General features: G+C 36.4%; 2 protein-coding genes across 2 annotated transcripts in view; one reads left to right on the forward strand and one right to left on the reverse strand.

Annotated features, from left to right (window-relative positions):
• The first annotated feature begins 2,813 nt into the window (after positions 1–2,813).
• On the forward strand, positions 2,814–6,632 carry LOC128230618 (guanine nucleotide-binding protein G(I)/G(S)/G(O) subunit gamma-7-like). The gene is made up of 3 exons (XM_052943044.1): positions 2,814–3,010; positions 4,979–5,104; positions 5,404–6,632. Exons 1-2 carry the CDS (start codon positions 2,916–2,918, stop codon positions 5,082–5,084), a joined length of 201 nt encoding a protein of 66 aa, XP_052799004.1. The 5' UTR covers positions 2,814–2,915; the 3' UTR covers positions 5,085–5,104; positions 5,404–6,632.
• Positions 6,633–8,540: 1,908 nt separating this feature from the next.
• Positions 8,541–23,079, reverse strand: part of LOC128233002 (lipase maturation factor 2-like) — a 39,068-nt gene continuing 24,529 nt past the window's right edge. The window contains exons 8-16 of the mRNA XM_052946846.1: positions 18,047–18,161; positions 15,874–15,996; positions 14,219–14,324; positions 13,908–14,007; positions 13,077–13,192; positions 12,107–12,231; positions 11,492–11,702; positions 11,121–11,235; positions 8,541–9,970 (exon numbers count right to left, since the gene is read on the reverse strand). Of these exons, the coding sequence (XP_052802806.1) occupies positions 9,809–9,970; positions 11,121–11,235; positions 11,492–11,702; positions 12,107–12,231; positions 13,077–13,192; positions 13,908–14,007; positions 14,219–14,324; positions 15,874–15,996; positions 18,047–18,161 (1,173 nt within the window). The 3' untranslated portion in view covers positions 8,541–9,808. The remainder of the gene's footprint in view (positions 9,971–11,120; positions 11,236–11,491; positions 11,703–12,106; positions 12,232–13,076; positions 13,193–13,907; positions 14,008–14,218; positions 14,325–15,873; positions 15,997–18,046; positions 18,162–23,079) is intronic.

Below are 23,079 nucleotides of genomic sequence, written 5' to 3' on the forward strand. Positions count from 1 at the left end.
AAGATATGGCATTCAAATACCAGAAAATATTTCAGCGGACTTCTTTGGCTAAAATAACAACTTATTAAATTAAATTACATGGGCTAATATCTAATTATGATTGTTCAAATTTATATAACATCTGTCGAACACATACAACTACTTGTGTTTTTCTTTCGGCAAGTATTTTGTTTAGGCGTTACGACTTTACTTTTCAATTAACATTCTTTTACAGTGATAGGTGTAATATCAAAATAACATGATAAATATCATACCTCCTTTTAGCAATACTTTCAAAGGATTTTTCCTATCATGCTAGATTAATTATAAGGTGTTTTTTTACAAACTACACATCGATGTACAAAGCTGTTATTCCCTTGTATAGTTTGCTACTTACAATTTTGCTACTTCAATGTATATGATTTCCCTTTAAGTTATACTTTTGAAACAACTAACCATTTTACAGTGGTATATCAACTAGTGGAACCGTGCGCGTGTGGACTGACCGTACAGCCGGGAAAACGTGTTGGTGTTATCACTGTTCTCGATGCTCTAATCCTATTTTCCTATTTGTATTTCGTGTGCATGCTCCAATATGTGTTCATTTTAACATGTATAATTTTATTTCCAGGTCACAAGCTCATTGTTACTGTTATTTGATACGTTTGTCTGTTATTCATGTCGGAATATAGCTCATTGGGCTAATGTTTCTTGTTAACACATTCCCGACTTTAAATAAAGATTATTAAATCTTGTATCATGTAAAAAGAAAAAGGAAGCACTATAAATACAAGCTGGTACTACATGTATGTTCTGAAATTTCATTATATCTAGTCTTTGACATATTTTTTTTGTTTATTTAGCTAAACTAATGTGTCATTGAAAAGAAGTTTTGATTCCAAGGGTTATCAGTAAATTGACTTCTCACAGAGTAATGTAAATAATGTAGAAACTGTTTTTTTAAAACATGTATACGCTTATGCAGTAAATATTAACAATACATGCAAAGTGATAATGTGATATTTAATAGTTATAGAAAAAGGTGATATTGTAACTGTGTGTGAACAGACTAAAATAAAACGGAGAAAGTCATACCTGATTGACTAAAGAACTCAAAAAGGTTTATAAATGTGTAAATATATACATCCGGTCTCTATAAAAAGTATATAAAATCACTTTTAATGCAATTAAGAACATTATGTTAAAATAACATGTAGTTACTCTACGTAATTTTTAGCCAAAATTGTGGGATAAATTGACCATGTTTGGGGACTTGGCCACTATTATATGATGTTGCCAAAAGATCTGAGCCTTATATGCCTTGTCGTGAAAAATCATGTTTATTTCTGATTTAAAAGTTATCCTCAAAATATCCATGCTCGAGCTATACATTTTTGTATTTTAGAGTTGCTGTCATTAAACAACAACTTCATTTTTTAATGATAGTAACATCACACTGTTGTATATGCCACGTATCTGTTTAAGCACATGGTTTAAAAGCAATGATAAAACAATCAGAATAAATTTAACAAAATACGTTTAATTATTTTTGTAAAACAGGTGTCTATTGTATTTTTCATTGAGCTTATACAGGAGGGTGTCAACACTACCCACCCAATTTTGATACGTTGGAATGGAATTTTGGCGGCCGTATTGCGGAGTTAGGCACGCCCACTTTATAAGTGAACAAGCACACATTAAAGTACAGTAATACAATAACTCGTGAACGCCAAAAGTGAATACAGCGTTGGAACTGATTTGATGAAATATATTGCTGTCTTAAATTGAATCAAACATTTTTCTTTGTTTTATGTGCCAAATGATACAAAAATATTTGTGTGTTTTTTTCCCGAAAAGCGTGCCAAATTGTATGTGCCGTGAAGGTAATTCATGACGTAGAAATGTAAGACTTGGATGTAAGAACGGGCTAACATTTCAAAAGAAAGAAAAATATAAAATAATGTTATTTCACTGTTTGAAATTGTGAACTTTTTATATCACTGATAAATTTCGATAACCCAGGAGAGCATATAGTGACTTTATATATATAGAATAAGTGTTTTCAGATGCATTACCGGAAAAAATGGTGCCCATACATTAGCGAATCCCTTTAAGTTCAACGCAGGCATTGTAATTAATTGTACTCAAATACATTTTTGGCCGTAGAATATGTTTCCCTTGGAATCTTGACCGAAGGCATTAATCGTTAATTCTGTAATATAGAATGCGGTTTTTGATGTTGTAAAAACTTATATGATTTTTAATAACTTTTGGTGTTATATGGTAAAATGAGTTGAGACTAAGATTGTGATTTGACTTAAGTATTTTCGTGATATTAGGGCCGGGAAATATATCACTTGTTTGTCTTAATTACTGTATGTCGAAAAACTCATATTTCAATAGCAATTTTGATTTACCAATACCTTGCCACACCTACCTCGCTACGCGATTGTTATAACTAAAAGTGTAAGAAATATATTAGGCAATGATTTAAATACAATATTAAAAAATATTTACCAAAAACAAGTATTTCCCTGTAGTTTCCATTGCATGTTTTTAACATTGTATGCAATATTATTACCTGGGACAAATAACAATCCGTTTAAGCCTATTCCCAGTTAATATGAAATGATATTCTGGTTTTGAGTTTAAAATTAAACGGTATTTTGGATTCTGGTCAAAAGAAATGAACTCTTACCCATTTAAACAAAAACATGAAAAGGCTCCCGATATGAAATATTCACACATATAAAACAAATACGATATGTATGGTGGCATGTAACCATTAATTTGGCGCACCCTTTACTTTGACTGGTATACGTTTCTTGCCATTTTTACACAACTTTTAGCTGAAACGAAGTTAATGCAGTCGAACTCCTAAGCGGAAGTTGAATTAATTATTTGTACAATTTTGATATCTTTCCAGTTAATTCAGTATGTCTTCTCAGGTTCAAAACCTTCAAAAACAACTTTTACAGCTTCGTCAAGAAGCAAATGTTCACAGAATACCTGTGTCAGAAGCGATAGGAGAGTAAGTTCTGTTATCAGTGTATTATATATATATTTTTGACAGATCAGTTGCCGAGTTGGGTGAGATTCACTTCGCTTGACTTCTTGAATGGTAAATGTATTATATTTACAGGAGTTTCTTATGAAAAAACAAAACAAATCTTTTTATTATTGTAGACAATGGTTGCATCACAATTTGCACAATTCTCTCTAGAATGATGCAAGTTAAAGTAATAGGAGTAAAAAATTGTTGTTGTTGCAACAAACTGCTGGTAAAATCCCTGCCAAATGACCCCACACCCTGGGGACATCCTAAGGAAGGCCTATTATACTGGATATTACATATTAAAAGCATGATGTCTTGATCTTGTTAAACTCCAGGAAAAGCATGGTTAAAACACAGACAAATCTTGTTAAAAGAACGGATTATTTCCCTTAACAAAGCCACTGCCTGTTCCCTGCTTTTTTCAGCACCACTGCATTCACTCTGCACTGCTGGGCCACCTGGAAGGTTAAATACAGCCCATGTCCCCCAGCCATTCACAGTATTCCTTCTGCCCTTGGGGGCCGTGGTTAACAATTGACTGGTGCATTAAGCGTTCGCTCACTCCAGAGTATGAAATTACCCGGCCCATATAAAGAGCCGCTTCATAGTCTTTGACAATTTTTGATGTGGCGACTCTACGCGTCCATATCCCACTTGTTTCTTAGCCAAGAATGACAGATCCCAGTGCCAAGTATATTGAGTGGAAAGATAACGGGCAGATGGTTTTAAAATGGCGATGCTTTATTGACAGAAGTCGATGTAAATTATTCATGTTTCATTAAACACTTACATATATGTATGTAAGTGTAATAAGTAAAAGGTATTGGCCAAAATAATTAAACTCTAAACTTTTGTGTTTTTATTTAACAGTGAAGGGTTAAGTATTGTGGAGTAATAGTTGAAGAATATATTTTACATTGGTTCGGATCAGTTGACTAGTAGCGTTTAGGGAACAAAATGAATATCCAAATGTTAAAAAAAGATCCCTAAACGCGCATTATTTTGGCTAGAAATTACCCAAGTAAAGTCATGTGTGAAATGTTATGTGTAAATATCTAGTCCAAAGAAGAATCATAAGTCACACTTCCGGTTCGGTTTTACATTGGCCAATTATCTCTGAGCACACCAGTAAAGTGATTTTATTACCTGAGAACTGTCCACACTTAAAATGGCATTATTGATAAATTAACAGTGTTGTGTTAAGAGTATGGTGCTCTTGTTCAGAATGCAATAGTAAGAAATGCGCTTGCAATTGTGAGTATTTTCTGTTAATTTAATTTATTTAATGATTTACATCATGTTATGTTTGTTGTTTGGTTGATAGAGGTTCTTTTACATACTTTTGGCTCTGCGAACCCATGTCATGATTGTGCAATCTATGTTGTATCCCTAGTCTATACAATAAGTATATATTTATATATATATGGTAAAAAGAATCTGAGAGAAACCCCTGTGATTATATTTACATTGGCCTTTGCCCAATTCGTTTAACTTAATTTGTTCACATAAAACTACCTTTCTTGTCTGAATAAATATATATATATATATATATATATATATATAGGTAAGTTTTGAAATCTGATTCTGTAATTACTCACAAGCAAAATCTGCAGCAGCTGCATGAAACATCTTTTACTAAGTTTCCATGATGCATGTTTCATTTCAAAGTTTTGATGAAAAGTCGTGGTGTTGATGGCAAGTTTGGCCTGTTGATTTAATTTGAAATAACGAAAGCTGGTTATAGATCAGTAGAACTTGCAGGAAATGCTCTTACTCTCAAAGCTAAACATGTGTGTTAACTAAAAATGTTATAAAAAGGAATTATTTTACTTTTACTGAAATGATGTTCTACACATTAATACTTATAAGTCAACGAAAAAAAGAAAAGAAATTTAAGCATAATTTTGACATAAGCTGATAAAATGTGTATTTATCTTGTTGCAGGATTATGAGGTATACAAGTCAACATGCCTCAGATGATGCCTTGGTTGTAGGTGTACCACAGTCAGAAAATCCATTTAAGGATGCCAAGGGTTGCTTGATTCTATGATAGCTCATACTTCGTTAAAGGCAAGTATTGATCTACTTAAGAACTTCTTAGGATGAAATATGCATTGTTCTTAATGTCAAATTACTTCAGTAATAACTTTAATCGATGATCAATTTAATTAATAAATGTTAATGCTTTTGACGAGTTGGAACTCTTCCATATCATGTAGACCACATCTTCATTTAAATGAGCCTGTAATACATCAATAATAAGGTATAGTGATGTTTGTAGCTCAATATTTCTTTGGATACAGTTATCATTGAAATGAAAATTTGATGTTTGATATAAATAATTTGAATGGTATTTTGTCAATTTACAGGAAATGCAAGCACAAATTATTTGTTGTAGCTGTGAAAGGACAGAATCTCTCAACCCTACTTGCCTTGGATTATAACATCTTTGTTTATTCTGGACAGACATGTTTGAGCTTCTTCCGTGTTTGTGATTTTAATATTTAAAGTTTTATTAGAAATATTTAGAAACAAGATTCATTTTACTCCTTTGGTAGGAAGAGTTACAACAACTAAATAGTCAATGTTTATTATATTACAAACCCATCTTTCATTCTCTACCCAAAGCTTTTGTGCAATATTTTATAAATTGTTGTAATATGTGTATACTCTTTTGATATAATTTAAACCATGTATTCTTTTGAGGACAGATTTTTAACAATTTGTTTTATAACATTGCCTAGCTTTTATTGTTTGGCTGCGAATCATGTTGGTCCGGCAGCCTTGTTGTCAGCATCACACTTTCATTTCCTGTCAAGAACATTTGAATTATATAAATTAATGGTCAATTTTAAAGTGAGACTAGAGAACAGCACCTTAAGCAGATGTACAGTTACCTGTGAACCGCAACATGCAGGAATAGGTCTTATTTGCCTGTCTGAGTGAAATAAATTTTACATTCAAAATATACAACTTCTAATAATGTCACCATGGGCGCCACTATTCTATATTGGTCGCACAGGAAACAGTGACGCCATATTTCATGAATTATTTACTGGAAGTCCTATTTCTGCTTGTTACAGTTCTAGTGAAATGGCACATACAAATTTGACCAGCAGATAAATGTAGGATAAAAGTGCCTTTAGAACACGTTCAGTTGATCGTCACTGATACTAAAAAAAAAGATATGGTTGTCAATATTATTTTATCATGTTAATTTGTGTACCTTTTTACAGTGGTATGCTTAATTATGTAGGGACCATAGATTTCTGTAAGCAGCTGTTCCTTGAAACCAGATTTGCATGTGAAATTTCTTGATTTTGTGAAAATATGTTATTCAGAACCTTTATTGCATTTTTTAAAATTAAGAAAACAATTCAAATGCTTTGAACAATCATGGAAACTGCTAGTGTTTACACCTAAATGAATATACTATGTATAGTGTATTGCAAACCAGTGTTATAACATATTTTAGCCTCACATTTATATTATTCAGCATCTGTGACTTTGTAGACAATGATTTGATCAAAGTGGTTTCTTTTTCTTATTATTTTGAATTATATTTATTTTGAAATAAATGAGAAAGTAGAAAAAAGGAGTTTTGTGTTGAAACATTCTGCTAAAGACATGGTTTAATTGTCAACATGAAACTGGCACAAAGGTTTTTGTTACAAGTGCTAAACCATGTGCAAATGATGTAACAAAACTGGTCTGAAAAAAGTTCAAAGGAATGTTTAATTGACTGATCAGAACCAAGCTTTCAATTTGAAAGAAGTCGGTCTAAAATATTTTACATTTGACTAAGATTTTTGACACATGATCCAAATATTCTAACATACATTTAACAAGAACACAATATGTGACTTTAATAATGAACCTAGTAGAAATATGGCCTCTAGCTTCTTAATATATTATTTGTGTCGCCCATTTCTTCAGGATTTGTTATCTGCTTTGTTGTCTAACTATAGCTTTTTTGGTCTATAACGTGGCCATGCATTCAGGGAATTAAAAGAAAAATTGCACCATGAGAAGTTGGTATGGTTCTTGCAAGGCCTATGTCATTAGGACAAAGTCTTACTGAAGGATCATTGGTCAAAATTCTTTGTATTTTGGTTTGTCTGGGATTTTAAGATAACTTGGCACAAATGTTCAACATGAAAAACTGATACATCAAGTGCAAGACCCATGTCAGTATGTCAAAGCAAGGTCACACTTGTAGTCAATGGCAAAGTCACACTTACGGGGTTTTGTTTCTTGAATTAAAGCATGTCCAGGCTGTAACTAAGCCATGCATAGGGAAATTTTAAAATAACTTGGGGGGGGGACTCCTATAAGAAGCGGGAGTGTTGGGTGCAAAGCCTATTGTCTGTCTGTCCAAGGTCAAGGTCACTCTTGAGGGTTATTCCTCAAATTCCTTTTATTCGGGCCGTAACTTGCCCATGCATTGTAGTTTTAAAATAACAGCACACAGATGTTAGTTTAAACTTATTTAATCATTGATTGTGAAACAAATTATTACAATAGTATATTAATCACTAATGTTGACATGGTGACTCACATGCGCCCAGGCTGGTATCAAACCGGGTAGCCAAGGTGAAAAAGCAAGTGAGCTAACCAAGGTGATAACCGGACAACTTATGTTCATGAGTTGACACAGATGTTCACCATTATAATTGGATGTAGGCCCATGTTGATATGCTTGACTCATGGGTCATTGAGATCACACTGGTCTTAATATGACCTTCCATTAAATTCTACAGTTTCTAATTACCTGTAAATAACCTACTTACAGACAAACACCTTCAACATACATCATAACACTCTCTTGTAATTTAACACTTGATATCCAAATATTAAAGGCATATGAATAAATTTGATGTAAAATAGGGTTTTTAAAAAAAATTGAAAATGGTCATTAAGAAGTTTATCGAATACAGCTCCTGCTGGTGTGGACTATGAGGATAAGTGAATGTGTCTGAAGCGATCTCTAGTCTGAGAGATGGGTACCTGTTACACTACACTCACTCAGTGAAAGTGATGATCAGTGATTAAATCTATAGGTATATAATGTCCACTTCAATACGACATAATCATACTGTTAAACATGAGCCACTGTTAAGTTGCTGTCTCTTAAAATTTCCTCAAGGAGAAAAAACTTGAAATGGAATACATTAAGGGAGAAATAAATTGTTGTCTCTTATAATTCTTCCTTGAGATTAAACTTTGAATTGATAAATTTAAGGAGAAAAATTAAGATGGTTTGTGTATGAAAGATTTGAAATCATTCTAGTTGTGGATAGTATTTGCATTAAAAACTTAAATGAAAAAGTTAACATAAAACTTTAGTACACCTTGAGCCAATTTCGTGGTGATCATGTGTAGCAGTGTGTCTTTGAAAGCAGCAGAACATGACTGTACACAATTTGATTTAGCTCACTGGTACTGGACTAGTCCATCATCTGAGGAATTTCCATCATTTGAGGAAAGAGTAAAAAAACAATTCTCATAAGCTGCCATTTGATTTTATTGTACAAAAACATTCCAGGCAAAACTTGACGATTAACAGTTGACAACACACTATTGCTGGTACAATGTCCATGTATATCATGCATTTGACCATGACTCTCTCTGAGTATCAATATTTAGAGTTTTTTAAACTCAATACACACAGGTGTTATATAATTTCTCAAACATACACTTAAATTGTATCTGAATATCTTCAACATAAATCTGCACTTTTCAATTTAATAAATATTTCTGCATTCATGTACAAGACACTTTGTGTAACTGTCACATATAACAATCTCCACACAAGAGCAACAGCAACCAAGGTTCAAGAAGAGTACTATTTCTATATAACATGATGGGAGTTTTTTTCAGGTAAAATACATGACAAGCAGCTCTCCCAACACCATGAATGACAAAAATATATGCTAGAGTATATACACGGCACACATGAAATGTTTAACAAGTAGCAGGTGTTTATAAGGAGTTCTTGTGGGTCATCAACAGTGAAAGCACCCTACTGAGAGTTACAACATGGCTACATCAAGCAGATGATGATGATTTTTCGCATTTTTCAGTTGGCTTAGAGTCACAACTTGACCAATATATTGTGCCCGAGCGATGAAACATCTTACTTAACTTGCATATAAAGTCATTATATGGATAAGTGCCAATTTTCAGCTAATATCTTAAATGGGTTCAGAGTCTGCCAACATTAAAGTTTTCACATGGCAACAAATCATGGGCTATGACAATAATCTTGAAAAAATTAATTGAAAAAACAGACAATCCAAGACAATGCATGCATCTTAATTAGGCCAGCTAACAAACCAGAAAAAGGTCAACACTTAATGAATCTCACTGAGATTCTTTCAACCATAAAGCACCATGTAGTTCATCTGATACACACAACCAATTTCGGACAGACAACAAAACAAAATACAGACAACATAACCAAACCCTCTGAATAACTAGAAATGAAGTAATGTATAAAACTTTTTTTTGTTTCATTATGATTTACATTTGTATTACAAAAACTTGTGAACAGAATTAGAAAAAAAAGTTCATCCCCAGTATACTAAGATCAATAATATACAATGATCAAAATTGCAAAGCACTTCAACTGTAATATAATCATAATGTGTAAAGGGTAAACACACACGAACAAGAACAACTATTTATAGTGCAGTAAAGTCATAAAACCATTTTTTATAAAGTAAAATATTGCATGCAAGCTATTAGCACTTGAGATAAGGGAAATCAGCGTCGTCATCCCACGATGATCCGGGTCACAAGTTTAAACGTGAGGGTCGAAAGAAGCATGGTCATGACAAACACAAATCCCTCTGGTTGACCAACCATCCCACGCAGCCACACAATTGCCTGGGCAATGAAAGACATGGATTTACTCTTCTTGGATTTCTTTCCACTCTGAAAGGAATATTGGGAAAATGACACCAGTTTGTAAGATTTTCAGATAATTCTTAAACAACAGTTAAGAGGAAAATCTTTTTACTTACATAAAGAGAATTGAGAACAGAACAACATCATATCCCTAAACAAGACAGTGAAAGAGTTTAATTAACAAGAGCTGTCAAAGAGACAGCGCGCTCAACTATTCCGCCGCTCTTTAGTGTAAGGATTGACTAGTTTTGTCGAAAACATGCATGGATCACTGTAAAATTAGATTAGAATGATGCCTGCAAAGATTTGTGTCAAATTCAAAAAACAGCCTTCAATGAAATACAGACTTGATGGAAATAGCATGCAATATATTAAAGGATTATAGGTTGAATACAATTATATTCTAACAGTTATCTAACTTGGTTAATCAAGTACCCCGGTAGGTTGGGTGGTTGAGTACCATTGCAAAACCTTAACCATAATTTCTAAGTCGCATAATAAAGGGGCAAAAATTATATAATATGCAAGACAGAGTTATCATACTTGATTAATTAAGAAGGTAGAATGGTTGGGAGCCTGTGTATTTAGTTTCAATGTAAGCCATGATGTTTTCGCTGAGGTATTGACTTTCAAGTGGTTACATGCAAAACCTTAACCAGAATTACTAAGTTGAATAATAATGTGCAATTATTTTATTAAATGCAAACTAAAGTTATGTTACTTGGTTAATTAAGTAGGTTGTATGGTAGGGTACCATTTTATAAAGTTTGAATGCAAAACAACAAGTAGTTGCTGAGATATTAACCTATGTGTGCTTACATGCAAAACCTTAACCAGAATTTTTAAGTCAAATAATAAAGGCCCATTATTTGCATTATATTCAAATAATTGTCATTCATTAAACTTCATTATTTTAGTAGGTTAGATAGCTGGGAATACATATCCAAAGTTTCCATGCAATAAATGATGTATTTACTGAGATAATGACTTAAAGGTGCCAAAATGCAAAACCTTAACCAAGGTGTGACGCCAACGCCGCCGCCCACGCTAGGGTGAGTAGTATAGCTCTCCTTATTCTTCGAATAGTCCAGCTAAAAATGTTTCCAAATATGAGACATTATACTGCTAAAGGTCAATTTACTTCGAAGACACAGACGATGATGCAACCAGAGCGTACCTTTTCCTCTACGATGCCAGTGTGCTTGAGGTAGTTAACCAGACTCGAGTCATCCTTGGCAACAGCTGGCATGTACTCACCCGTCAACTCACGTGTCCACCAGCCCATACTGCTCCTAAACAGTTAGAGAAAATCTCACAAGTTTCCATTATGTAGCTTTATAATTCGAGCATAAACACACTTGCATCAAACATGATTTTTTGCAAGGTCTATTTTCAATCATGTTTTCTTCAAATGGCTTTTTTGACAAAAATATATCCATATACCTACAGTACTAATATTTTGGGATAAACAATAATAAATTATCTATTTATCTGTTTAAAGAATCATTTATCAAAGTTTGAAATAAATTATAAGTAAAAACATCTCACTTTTTGCCAGTTTCTGTAAAGTGGTACTTGTAGAGCAGTGCGCGTATGTACTTGGGCGGCTTGCTGGGGAATGGGTTGTACTGTATAAGTTCCAGAACAGTGGGCTCATTATGAAGAAGACGGTAAGCGAAGTTCAGGAACCATTGGTTGTGCTGGTACGAGCCCAGAGCTGCAAACCACATCTGCCAGTCCAGTCGTGGCTGGTGAGGGGCTGGAATAATGTGCCAGAAAATGCTTTATTAGTTTATCATTGCCAATATTCCTTCTTTTTCAGTCTTGCACCTATACAGTAATCAAACTTATAATTTGAAGCAAACACCAGAATCTTGAATATACTCTTCGCTTTTGAATTTGTAGCAAGCCTGGTTATACAATGTTACATTTTATTTTTAAACATGTCAAGCATGCATAATCACTATTGAGCTTGTGAGCTTCTAATATTTCAACCAGAGCAATAACAGCTTACTTTTACAATTAATATAAACAGCTTACTTTTACAGGTAATATAATAACATGATATAGAATTCCAAACTCAAATCAGCACTCAAAAGGATTACAAACTGAGAGCATGATTTGTGCTTCATTGATAATCATAAGATTTTAAGGCACACATACCAACAACAGGGGGGCGTCTGTTGAGTGCTCCAGGTTTGTAGTAAAACTCATATTCCCTCCAGCCCGAGTCTGGGGAGTTACTTCCCTCTATTACCACCTCTGGCCTGCCGCCCACACCAGTCATCCTGGACAAATGAATTATGTTTGATTGTAATAATTGAATTGTGTGTTTATGTTTTTTCTTTTGCTCTTTTCTTTTTAAAAGGCAATTAAATTATTGTTAAATATGCTCAATCGCAAGTTTTCGTGCTTCCAATAGCTTCTGCTCTCAGACCTATAACCAACAAGCGACCCTAAAAGTTTACCATTTATTCCTTTCAAACAATACCAGTGGGCATAGAACTTAAACATTCCTGTTTTAAAAGGCATTGTCGGCTTGCGTGTTTAAAATACAGCCAATAGCCCAATTGCTGATGCTTAAAAGTATTCTCTTATATCACTAGTACTGGAAATGAACAGTTAAACCTTAACCAAGCTTTTTTTATTTTGTTGTGGCCAAACAGTTTGGTTTTTAAGTATGCTGATTTCAAACAAAACAACCCTTATAAACATTCAAATGTGAGCTACTGTTGTTTTTATGTTGACAAAGTCTGAGATAATAGTGACTTTGTTATATGTTACATGACACTTGGCTATATCATCTGTGAACCTTGATGTAATAGATATGCTGCGTGACTCAAGACCTACAGCACAGAAGTTTGATCCCTGCTGCCAGCGAAATATTTGTTTCTATTTTTTTTTACGTTTTTTTTTCTCCTGTTTTTCCTTTTTATACCTATAAAATTTATTTGTACCGGTATGTCTTGATGTATAACAAATATTTCAAAAAAGTTTGACACTTGATTATATGAAAAACAGCAGCTTAAAACTGTCACAAGTGGCATCAGTGTTACATACACAACAACAATACATTAAGGTCAAATTATAAAACTGAATTCTGTCATAGTTCTTAAAATGTTCTAAGATGCACCTGCGGAAAAGCCCATATGAGCTGGTGAGGTGATAGTCTGACACGCGGTGATACAAGCCCCGGGCCTGCACTGGCACAACCTTCTGCACATCCTTGTGTAGGCCAGAATAAGGCACCTGGTTGTAAATTACAATAGATTTTACTTGGTCATATAGTACAATAGATTTCACCTGGTCATATACAGTACAATAGATTTCACCTGGTCATATAGTATAATAGATTTCACCACATGTCAATGGACTTTGAAAATGTTTGAGGTGGTACACAAACTTTAACGTAAATTCTTAGTCGAAAAAGGCGCATAATTTTGTCAAAATGCTTGATAGAGTTATTTCCTCCTGTGTACAGGTTGGGGGCATGATGGTGAACAAGCATGCGAAGATTTTAAAGCCACATGTCAATGGACTTTGAAAATATTTGAGGTGGTATGCAAACTTTAACTTAAATTCTAAGTCGAAAAAAGGCGCATAATTTTGTCAAAATGCTTGATAGAGTTACTTCCGCCTGTGTACAGGCTGGGTGCATAATGGTGAACAAGTGTGGGAAGTTTCAAAGCCAGATGTCAATGGACATTGAAAATATTTGAGGTGGTAAGCAAACTTTAACGTAAATTTTAAGTCGAAAAAGGGGCATAATTTTGTCAAAATAATTGATAGAGTTACCTCCTCCTGTGTACAGGTTGGGGGCATTATGGTGAACAAGTGTGCAAAGTTTCAAAGCCATATGTCAATGGACAAAGGAAATACATTCACAATTGCTTGAGCCATGTATTTGAATTCTGAGACAATAAATTGTGGTATGAATCTATGCTAGCTGACTGAAACAACATACAAGGCTGATGGCGAACACACTGGCTCCTAGGAAGGTAAAGACAACCACTTGAACAGCCGCCCAGTTCTTCCAGAATGTTTCTTTCACCTCTGAGAAACTCCTGGTATGGAAATAATAACAAAATTGATATAATAAACAAAATGGCTACAGTTTGGCTTTGAATCTTAAACAAAGTATTAGCACTGGTACAGCGTCTTATAAATAGTTCAATAATTAGAGATGCTTGTATTTGTTAATTCCAACTTTCTTATACCTTTGGTATGGTTTGTTATTGTTGCCTATGACAAACATTCAGCAATGACAGCACCCACCTGACCAGGGCCAGCAGCACCTCAAAGGCAAACGAGAAGGCTCCAAACCAGATAGTCCATGGTGTCACCTTGGCCACAAACTGGTCAAACTCCTTCTCTGAGAAATCTGCACTCAGAAAAATAATAACATGACTGTACTGCTGCCAATTAAGCAGTCACTAGTTGTCAATCAAACAATATGTTTTAACCAATAATAGGATCATAATTTAATAAACAAGAAATGATTTAATGCAATGAAAGAAGGTTTTCAATGATATTGATTGACAGAAGAACTTCAGCCTTCTATTTTTTGTAAAAGTGACCTTAACCTTGACCCTAGGAGCCCCAAACACAATCCCATGAAAGGTTATCATGCAATATGTCAACCCTAATTTAAGTTATTCAGTACCAGCCGTACAAACTGATTTGATATTTTTAGTAACAATGACCTTGATTGTTACTCAAGGGGCCCCAAATGCAAACACATAAAAGGTCTGTATAAATTCTTCCTATATACCAATTTTGGTTGCAATATGTCAACCCTAACTAAAGCTATTCAGTACCAACCATTTTTTTGTTCTTAGTTACAGTAACTTAAAACTTGACACTAGGGTCCCCAAATGCAACCATACCATGTTGACAACACCCTCACACAAGTACATAAGCCCACCATCCCAAACAACAACGTACGTCAATCTAAAACCGGGTTTCAATTTGTGAAAACCTGGTTAATAAACAAAAGCACAAGGTCGCATGATCCAATGGTATAACTGAAAAACCTTGGCAATTGATCTCGACAAGTTGCAGTTATTGCTTTGGTGACTGGGCAATTGTATAAAACGTTGTCCACCAATAACCTTCAGGCAAGTTTGCACACTAAAATGATTTGATTGGTTAGTTTAACGGGGATGATAAAATTCAGGATAAATCCTGAAATCAGTGTTTAATTCTAGATGATCATACTTTTGTTAAGTTTGTGTTTTATAGAAAGAAGTACCTTTTAATAGATATAAATGGCATTGAAAATGATTTTGAAAGGGGTCAAGCCCGGTTTTGGGTCTGGAGTCCTCCAAAACTAAATTTTGGATTTTCATTATTTGGAATTTTAGTTATCATTCCTATTTAAAATCTAAATCATTCAACATCAGATAACTACAATATAATCATGTAATTCAATCATATTCGTGATATACTGAAATGAATAAAAAAATTGTTATGTTTCTTTCTGATAGATTATTGGATAAATACTAACCATTCAGTATACATTTGGGTTACTTTGACTAAATAAAGGAATGAACTGACCAGTTATATACCATTGGCTGCTGGTGACTGATATCTTTGGTTAATAACTATTTAAAATATAGTGGTGAAACAGTGTTTGACACAAATTGACAACATAAATGTAGAAGAAAGAATATATCAGGAGGTATGCACTTTTTCTTTATAAAATTAAAAGTTAAAACAGGTCAAGAAGATATAATAAAAGAGAAAAGTCTAAATAACATCTTATGGTGAAATTATGCATTCCTTAAAAAAAAAAAAATCACCGTCGGCTCATAATTTAGTGAACAGGGACTTTGTTTTTCAACTTTCAACATTCCCTACTCTTATGTAGATCTCGAAGACTTTAAAGCAAAAAGATTTTGAGATAATTAAATGACAGAAAGTTAGCTTACTGATTTTCGCCTGGATGGTGAAGTCATCTTTCACTGTGATTCCAAACAGGTTGACAGTCTGGTAACCAAGGAAACAATACACTGCCACTGCTGCTATGTAGTTTAAAACACTACCTCGGGGAGCTGGACAAACATTAACAAAGTTTTGTCTACCAATTGCATTCAAGACTTGATCATGTTTACATTCTCAAAGTTCTAGGGGAATAACTTCCATTTCTTTTACAATAAGTCATTTAAACAAGAGGGCCCTGAAGGCCCTGTATCGCTCACCTGATCCAATTCAAGTGTGAAATAAGTGTATTCAGGGCGAGGGCAATTGTGACAGGGGGAGGGAATTGATGTTTTTTCATGGCAATGGAAAGTGCAAAGAGAGGGGACTTAATTAAAAAAAAATTTGGACTACCTAAAGATCATCAAGAATAACATTCTGATCAAGTTCCATGAACATATGGTCATAAATGTGGCCTCTAGAGTGTTAACATGCTTTTCCTATTATTTGACCTGGTGACCTAGTTTTTGACCGCACATGCCCCAGATTCGAACTTGGCATAGAGCTAATCAATATAAACATTCTGACTAAGTTTCATGAACATACAGTCATAAATGTTACCTCTAGAGTGCTAACAAGCTTTTCCTATGATTTGACCTAATGACCTAGTTTTTGATCATACATGACCTGGATTCAAACTTGACTTAGAGATTATTAATATAAACATTCTGACCAACTTTCATGAAAATACAGTTATAAATGTGACCTCTAGATTGTTAACAAGCTTTCCTTAAATTTGACCTGGTGACCTAGTTTTTGAGCACACATGACCCAGATTCGGATTTGGCCCATAGCTAATCAATATAAACATTCTGACTAAGATTCATGAATAAACAGTCATAAATGTGACCTCTAGAGTGCTAACAAGCTTTCCTATGATTTGACCTAATGACCTAGTTTTTGACCACACATGACCAAGATTTAAACTTGACTTAGAGATTATTAATATAAACATTCTGACCACCTTTCATGAAGAAACATTTATGAATGTGACCTCTAGATTGTTAACAAGCTTTTGCTTAAATTTGACCTGGTGAACTAGTTTTTTGACCGCACATGACCATGATTCTAACTTGGCCTAGAGCTAATCAATATATACATTGTGACTAAGTTTTATGAACATATAGTCATAAATGTGACCTCTAGAGTGCTAACAAGCTTTTCCTATTATTTGACCTAGTGACCTAGTTTATGACCACACATGACCCCGATTTAAACTTGACTTAAAGATTATTAATATAAATATTCTGACTAACTTTCATGAAGATACAGTCATAAATGTGAACTCTAGAGTGTTAACAAGCTTTTCCTTCAATTTGACCTGGTGACCTTGTTTTTGCCACACATGACCCATATTCGAACTTTGCCTAGAGATTATTTATATTAACATTCTGACCAAGTTTCCTGAAGATACAGTCATAAATGTGACCTCTATAGTGTTAACAAGCTTTTCGTTCAATTTGACCTGAAGACCTAGTTTTTAACCCCAGATGTCCCAATATCGAACTCGTCCAAGATTTTATTGAGGGTAACATTCTGACCAAGTTTCATTAAGATTGTGCCCAAATTGTAACCTCTAGAGTGTTAACAGTCAAATTGTTGTCGACGGACAACAACGAACGACAGACACAGGGCGATCAAAATAGCTCAAGGTGAGCTAAAAATAGGATTGTTACAAAAAACAATTTCTGTGTAATTTTAAAATGAGACTCTTATTCAAAATCAATACATACACCACATGTGTAACAAATATCAACTTTGACTGATAAACCTTCAACTACTTTCTAAATAATGCATTCATGGAAAATGTTCATTACTGATAACAAGATTGTAACTGTGTATTTAATAGCAGAAAGCCCAAAAATATTAAAAGATTGGTGAATGCTAAAAGATTTACTGTGGTCTACTTTAGTCTCATAAGGTAGAAATACCTTGTTTAATGCTCATTTCTTTCAAATTAAACTCGTTAACCTTCATAAGAACCATTGTTTTCGACATTTAATTTTATTCATCTTTTTTGAAATATTAAAACAATATTATTTATTGTGGTCAATCTTATTTGGGAGTAAGAGTGCTTTTTTAATTATTTTTTCATAAAAAAATAACTAATTCCATTGCGAGTACCTTTAATCTTGTATCCGAGGAACTTGTCATCAAGGAGGGAGACACAGAGAGTGAGAGTAAGGAGGTTGAAGAAGTTGTAGTTCCCGGTCAAGATGATCAGCAACTGTAACATAACCTGAAACACACAACATAATCATCCTTGGAACCTACGCATGTCAGAAATATCTTCAGCCCAAAACCAGATTACACTTATTAAAAATCGACCTTTTTCACATTATTTATCTAGAACTACAACATAGCTGTCAGAACAGAAACTAGCAATGCAGGTTTTATTATCTTAGGTGAGTTTTGATTACTGTATACAGAAAAACAGCCATTTCTTTGGTTGTCTTGGTATTAATAGAACCTTTGAAGTGATATCATATCAACTATAATTATACTTTCATTCAAGCATCAAGCCAGGAAATTCTTCACGGACATATAAATCGAGAAACAAAATTCATAACAACAATAAAATAAATCTTCACATATAGCAGTACAATGAACAAACAATTGAAATCATTAAACATCAAATCAAATGGAAACAATCTGATACAGTAATAATAGATGGTAGACGCTACATTCAGAACTTGGACCAAGCTTTTTGAATATAGACTGACTGTAAACAGATGTCTGTCATTATACATTTTTTCAGGGTAAGTGGTAGTCTGTCATTGTACATGCACTCAGGGTACATGGTAGTCTGTCATTGTACATGCACTCAGGGTACATGGTAGTCTGCCATTGTGCATGCACTCAGGGTACATGGTAGTCTGCCATTGTACATGCACTGAGGGTACATGGTAGTCTGCCATTGTACATGCTCTCAGGGTACATGGTAGTCTGTCATTGTACATGCACTGAGGGTACATGGTAGTCTGCCATTGTACATGCACTGAGGGTACAGGGTAGTCTGCCATTGTACATGCACTCAGGGTTCATGGTAGTCTGCCATTGTACATGCACTCAGGGTACATGGTAGTCTGCCATTGTACATGCACTCAGGGTACATGGTAGTCTGCCATTGTACATGCACTCAGGGTACATCATGGTAGTCTGCCATTGTACATGCACTCAGGGTTCATGGTAGTCTGCCATTGTACATGCACTCAGGGTACATGGTAGTCTGTCATTGTACATGCACTCAGGGTACATGGTAGTCTGCCATTGTGCATGCACTCAGGGTACATGGTAGTCTGCCATTGTACATGCACTCAGGGTACATAGTAGTCTGCCATTGTACATGCACTCAGGGTACATGGTAGTCTGCCATTGTACATGCACTCAGGGTACATGGTAGTCTGTCATTGTACATGCACTCAGGGTACATGGAAGTCTGCCATTGTACATGCACTCAGGTTACATGGAAGTCTGCCATTGTACATGCACTCAGGGTACATAGAAGTCTGCCATTGTACATGCACTCAGGTTACATAGAAGTCTGCCATTGTACATGCACTCAGGGTACATGGTAGTCTGCCATTGTACATGCACTCAGGGTACATGGTAGTCTGCCATTGTACATGCACTCAGGGTACATGGTAGTCTGCCATTGTACATGCACTCAGGGTACATGGTAGTCTGCCATTGTACATGCACTCAGGGTACATGGTAGTCTGCCATTGTACATGCACTCAGGGTACATAGAAGTCTGCCATTGTACATGCACTCAGGTTACATAGAAGTCTGCCATTGTACATGCACTCAGGTTACATAGAAGTCTGCCATTGTACATGCACTCAGGTTACATAGAAGTCTGCCATTGTACATGCACTCAGGGTACATGGTAGTCTGCCATTGTGCATGCACTCAGGGTACATGGTAGTCTGCCATTGTACATGCACTCAGGGTACATGGTAGTCTGCCATTGTACATGCACTCAGGGTACATGGTAGTCTGCCATTGTACATGCACTCAGGGTTCATGGTAGTCTGCCATTGTACATGCACTGAGGGTACATGGTAGTCTGTCATTGTACATGCACTCAGGTTACATAGAAGTCTGCCATTGTACATGCACTCAGGTTACATAGAAGTCTGCCATTGTACATGCACTCAGGGTACATGGTAGTCTGCCATTGTACATGCACTCAGGGTACATAGTAGTCTGCCATTGTACATGCACTCAGGGTACATGGTAGTCTGCCATTGTACATGCACTCAGGGTACATAGTAGTCTGCCATTGTACATGCACTCAGGGTACATGGTAGTCTGCCATTGTACATGCACTCAGGGTACATGGTAGTCTGTCATTGTACATGCACTCAGGGTACATGGAAGTCTGCCATTGTACATGCACTCAGGTTACATGGAAGTCTGCCATTGTACATGCACTCAGGGTACATAGAAGTCTGCCATTGTACATGCACTCAGGTTACATAGAAGTCTGCCATTGTACATGCACTCAGGGTACATGGTAGTCTGCCATTGTACATGCACTCAGGGTACATGGTAGTCTGCCATTGTACATGCACTCAGGGTACATGGTAGTCTGCCATTGTACATGCACTCAGGGTACATGGTAGTCTGCCATTGTACATGCACTCAGGGTACATGGTAGTCTGCCATTGTACATGCACTCAGGGTACATAGAAGTCTGCCATTGTACATGCACTCAGGTTACATAGAAGTCTGCCATTGTACATGCACTCAGGTTACATAGAAGTCTGCCATTGTACATGCACTCAGGTTACATAGAAGTCTGCCATTGTACATGCACTCAGGGTACATGGTAGTCTGCCATTGTGCATGCACTCAGGGTACATGGTAGTCTGCCATTGTACATGCACTCAGGGTACATGGTAGTCTGCCATTGTACATGCACTCAGGGTACATGGTAGTCTGCCATTGTACATGCACTCAGGTTACATAGAAGTCTGCCATTGTACATGCACTCAGGTTACATAGAAGTCTGCCATTGTACATGCACTCAGGGTACATGGTAGTCTGCCATTGTACATGCACTCAGGTTACATAGAAGTCTGCCATTGTACATGCACTCAGGGTACATGGTAGTCTGCCATTGTACATGCACTCAGGGTACATAGTAGTCTGCCATTGTACATGCACTCAGGGTACATGGTAGTCTGCCATTGTACATGCACTCAGGGTACATGGTAGTCTGTCATTGTACATGCACTCAGGGTACATGGTAGTCTGCCATTGTACATGCACTCAGGTTACATAGAAGTCTGCCATTGTACATGCACTCAGGGTACATAGAAGTCTGCCATTGTACATGCACTCAGGTTACATAGAAGTCTGCCATTGTACATGCACTCAGGGTACATGGTAGTCTGCCATTGTACATGCACTCAGGGTACATGGTAGTCTGCCATTGTACATGCACTCAGGTTACATGGTAGTCTGCCATTGTACATGCACTCAGGGTACATGGTAGTCTGCCATTGTACATGCACTCAGGGTACATAGAAGTCTGCCATTGTACATGCACTGAGGGTACAGGATAGTCTGTCATTTATAATACATGCACTCAGGGTACCGGGTAGTCTGTCATTATACATGCACTGAGGGTACATGGTAGTCTGCCATTGTACATGCACTCAGGGTACATGGTAGTCTGCCATTGTACATGCACTCAGGGTACATGGTAGTCTTCCATTGTTCATGCACTCAGGGTACATCATGGTAGTCTGCCATCGTACATGCACTCAGGGTACATGGTAGTCTGTCATTGTACATGCACTCAGGGTACATGGTAGTCTGCCATTGTACATGCACTCAGGGTACATGGAAGTCTGCCATTGTACATGCACTCAGGTTACATGGTAGTCTTCCATTGTTCATGCACTCAGGGTACATGGTAGTCTGCCATTGTACATGCACTCAGGGTGCATAGAAGTCTGCCATTGTACATGCACTGAGGGTACATGGTAGTCTGCCATTGTACATGCACTCAGGGTTCATGGTAGTCTGCCATTGTACATGCACTGAGGGTACATGGTAGTCTGCCATTGTACATGCACTCAGGGTTCATGGTAGTCTGCCATTGTACATGCACTCAGGGTACATGGTAGTCTGCCATTGTACATTCACTCAGGGTACATGGAAGTCTGCCATTGTACATGCACTCAGGGTACATGGTAGTCTGCCATTGTACATGCAGTCAGGGTACATGGTAGTCTGCCATTGTACATGCACTCAGGGTACATGGTAGTCTGCCATTGTACATGCACTCAGGGTACATGGTAGTCTGCCATTGTACATGCACTCAGGGTTCATGGTAGTCTGCCATTGTACATGCACTCAGGGTACATGGTAGTCTGCCATTGTACATGCACTCAGGGTACATGGTAGTCTGCCATTGTACATGCACTCAGGGTACATGGTAGTCTGCCATTGTACATGCACTCAGGGTACATGGTAGTCTGCCATTGTACATGCACTCAGGGTACATGGTAGTCTGCCATTGTACATGCACTCAGGGTACATGGTAGTCTGCCATTGTACATGCACTCAGGGTACATGGTAGTCTGCCATTGTACATGCACTCAGGGTACATGATAGTCTGCCATTGTACATGCACTCAGGGTTCATGGTAGTCTGCCATTGTACATGCACTCAGGGTACATGGTAGTCTGCCATTGTACATGCACTCAGGGTACATGGTAGTCTGCCATTGTACATGCACTCAGGGTTCATGGTAGTCTGCCATTGTACATGCACTCAGGGTACATGGTAGTCTGCCATTGTACATGCACTCAGGGTACATGGTAGTCTGCCATTGTACATGCACTCAGGGTACATGGTAGTCTGCCATTGTACATGCACTCAGGGTTCATGGTAGTCTGTCATTGTACATGCACTCAGGGTACATGGTAGTCTGCCATTGTACATGCACTCAGGGTTCATGGTAGTCTGCCATTGTACATGCACTCAGGGTACATGGTAGTCTGCCATTGTACATGCACTCAGGGTACATGGTAGTCTGCCATTGTACATGCACTCAGGGTACATGGTAGTCTGCCATTGTACATGCACTCAGGGTACATGGTAGTCTGTCATTGTACATGCACTCAGGGTTCATGGTAGTC

The sequence above is a fragment of the Mya arenaria genome, chromosome 4, assembly GCF_026914265.1.
Source record: "Mya arenaria isolate MELC-2E11 chromosome 4, ASM2691426v1".
Taxonomy (NCBI): Eukaryota; Metazoa; Mollusca; class Bivalvia; order Myida; family Myidae; genus Mya; species Mya arenaria.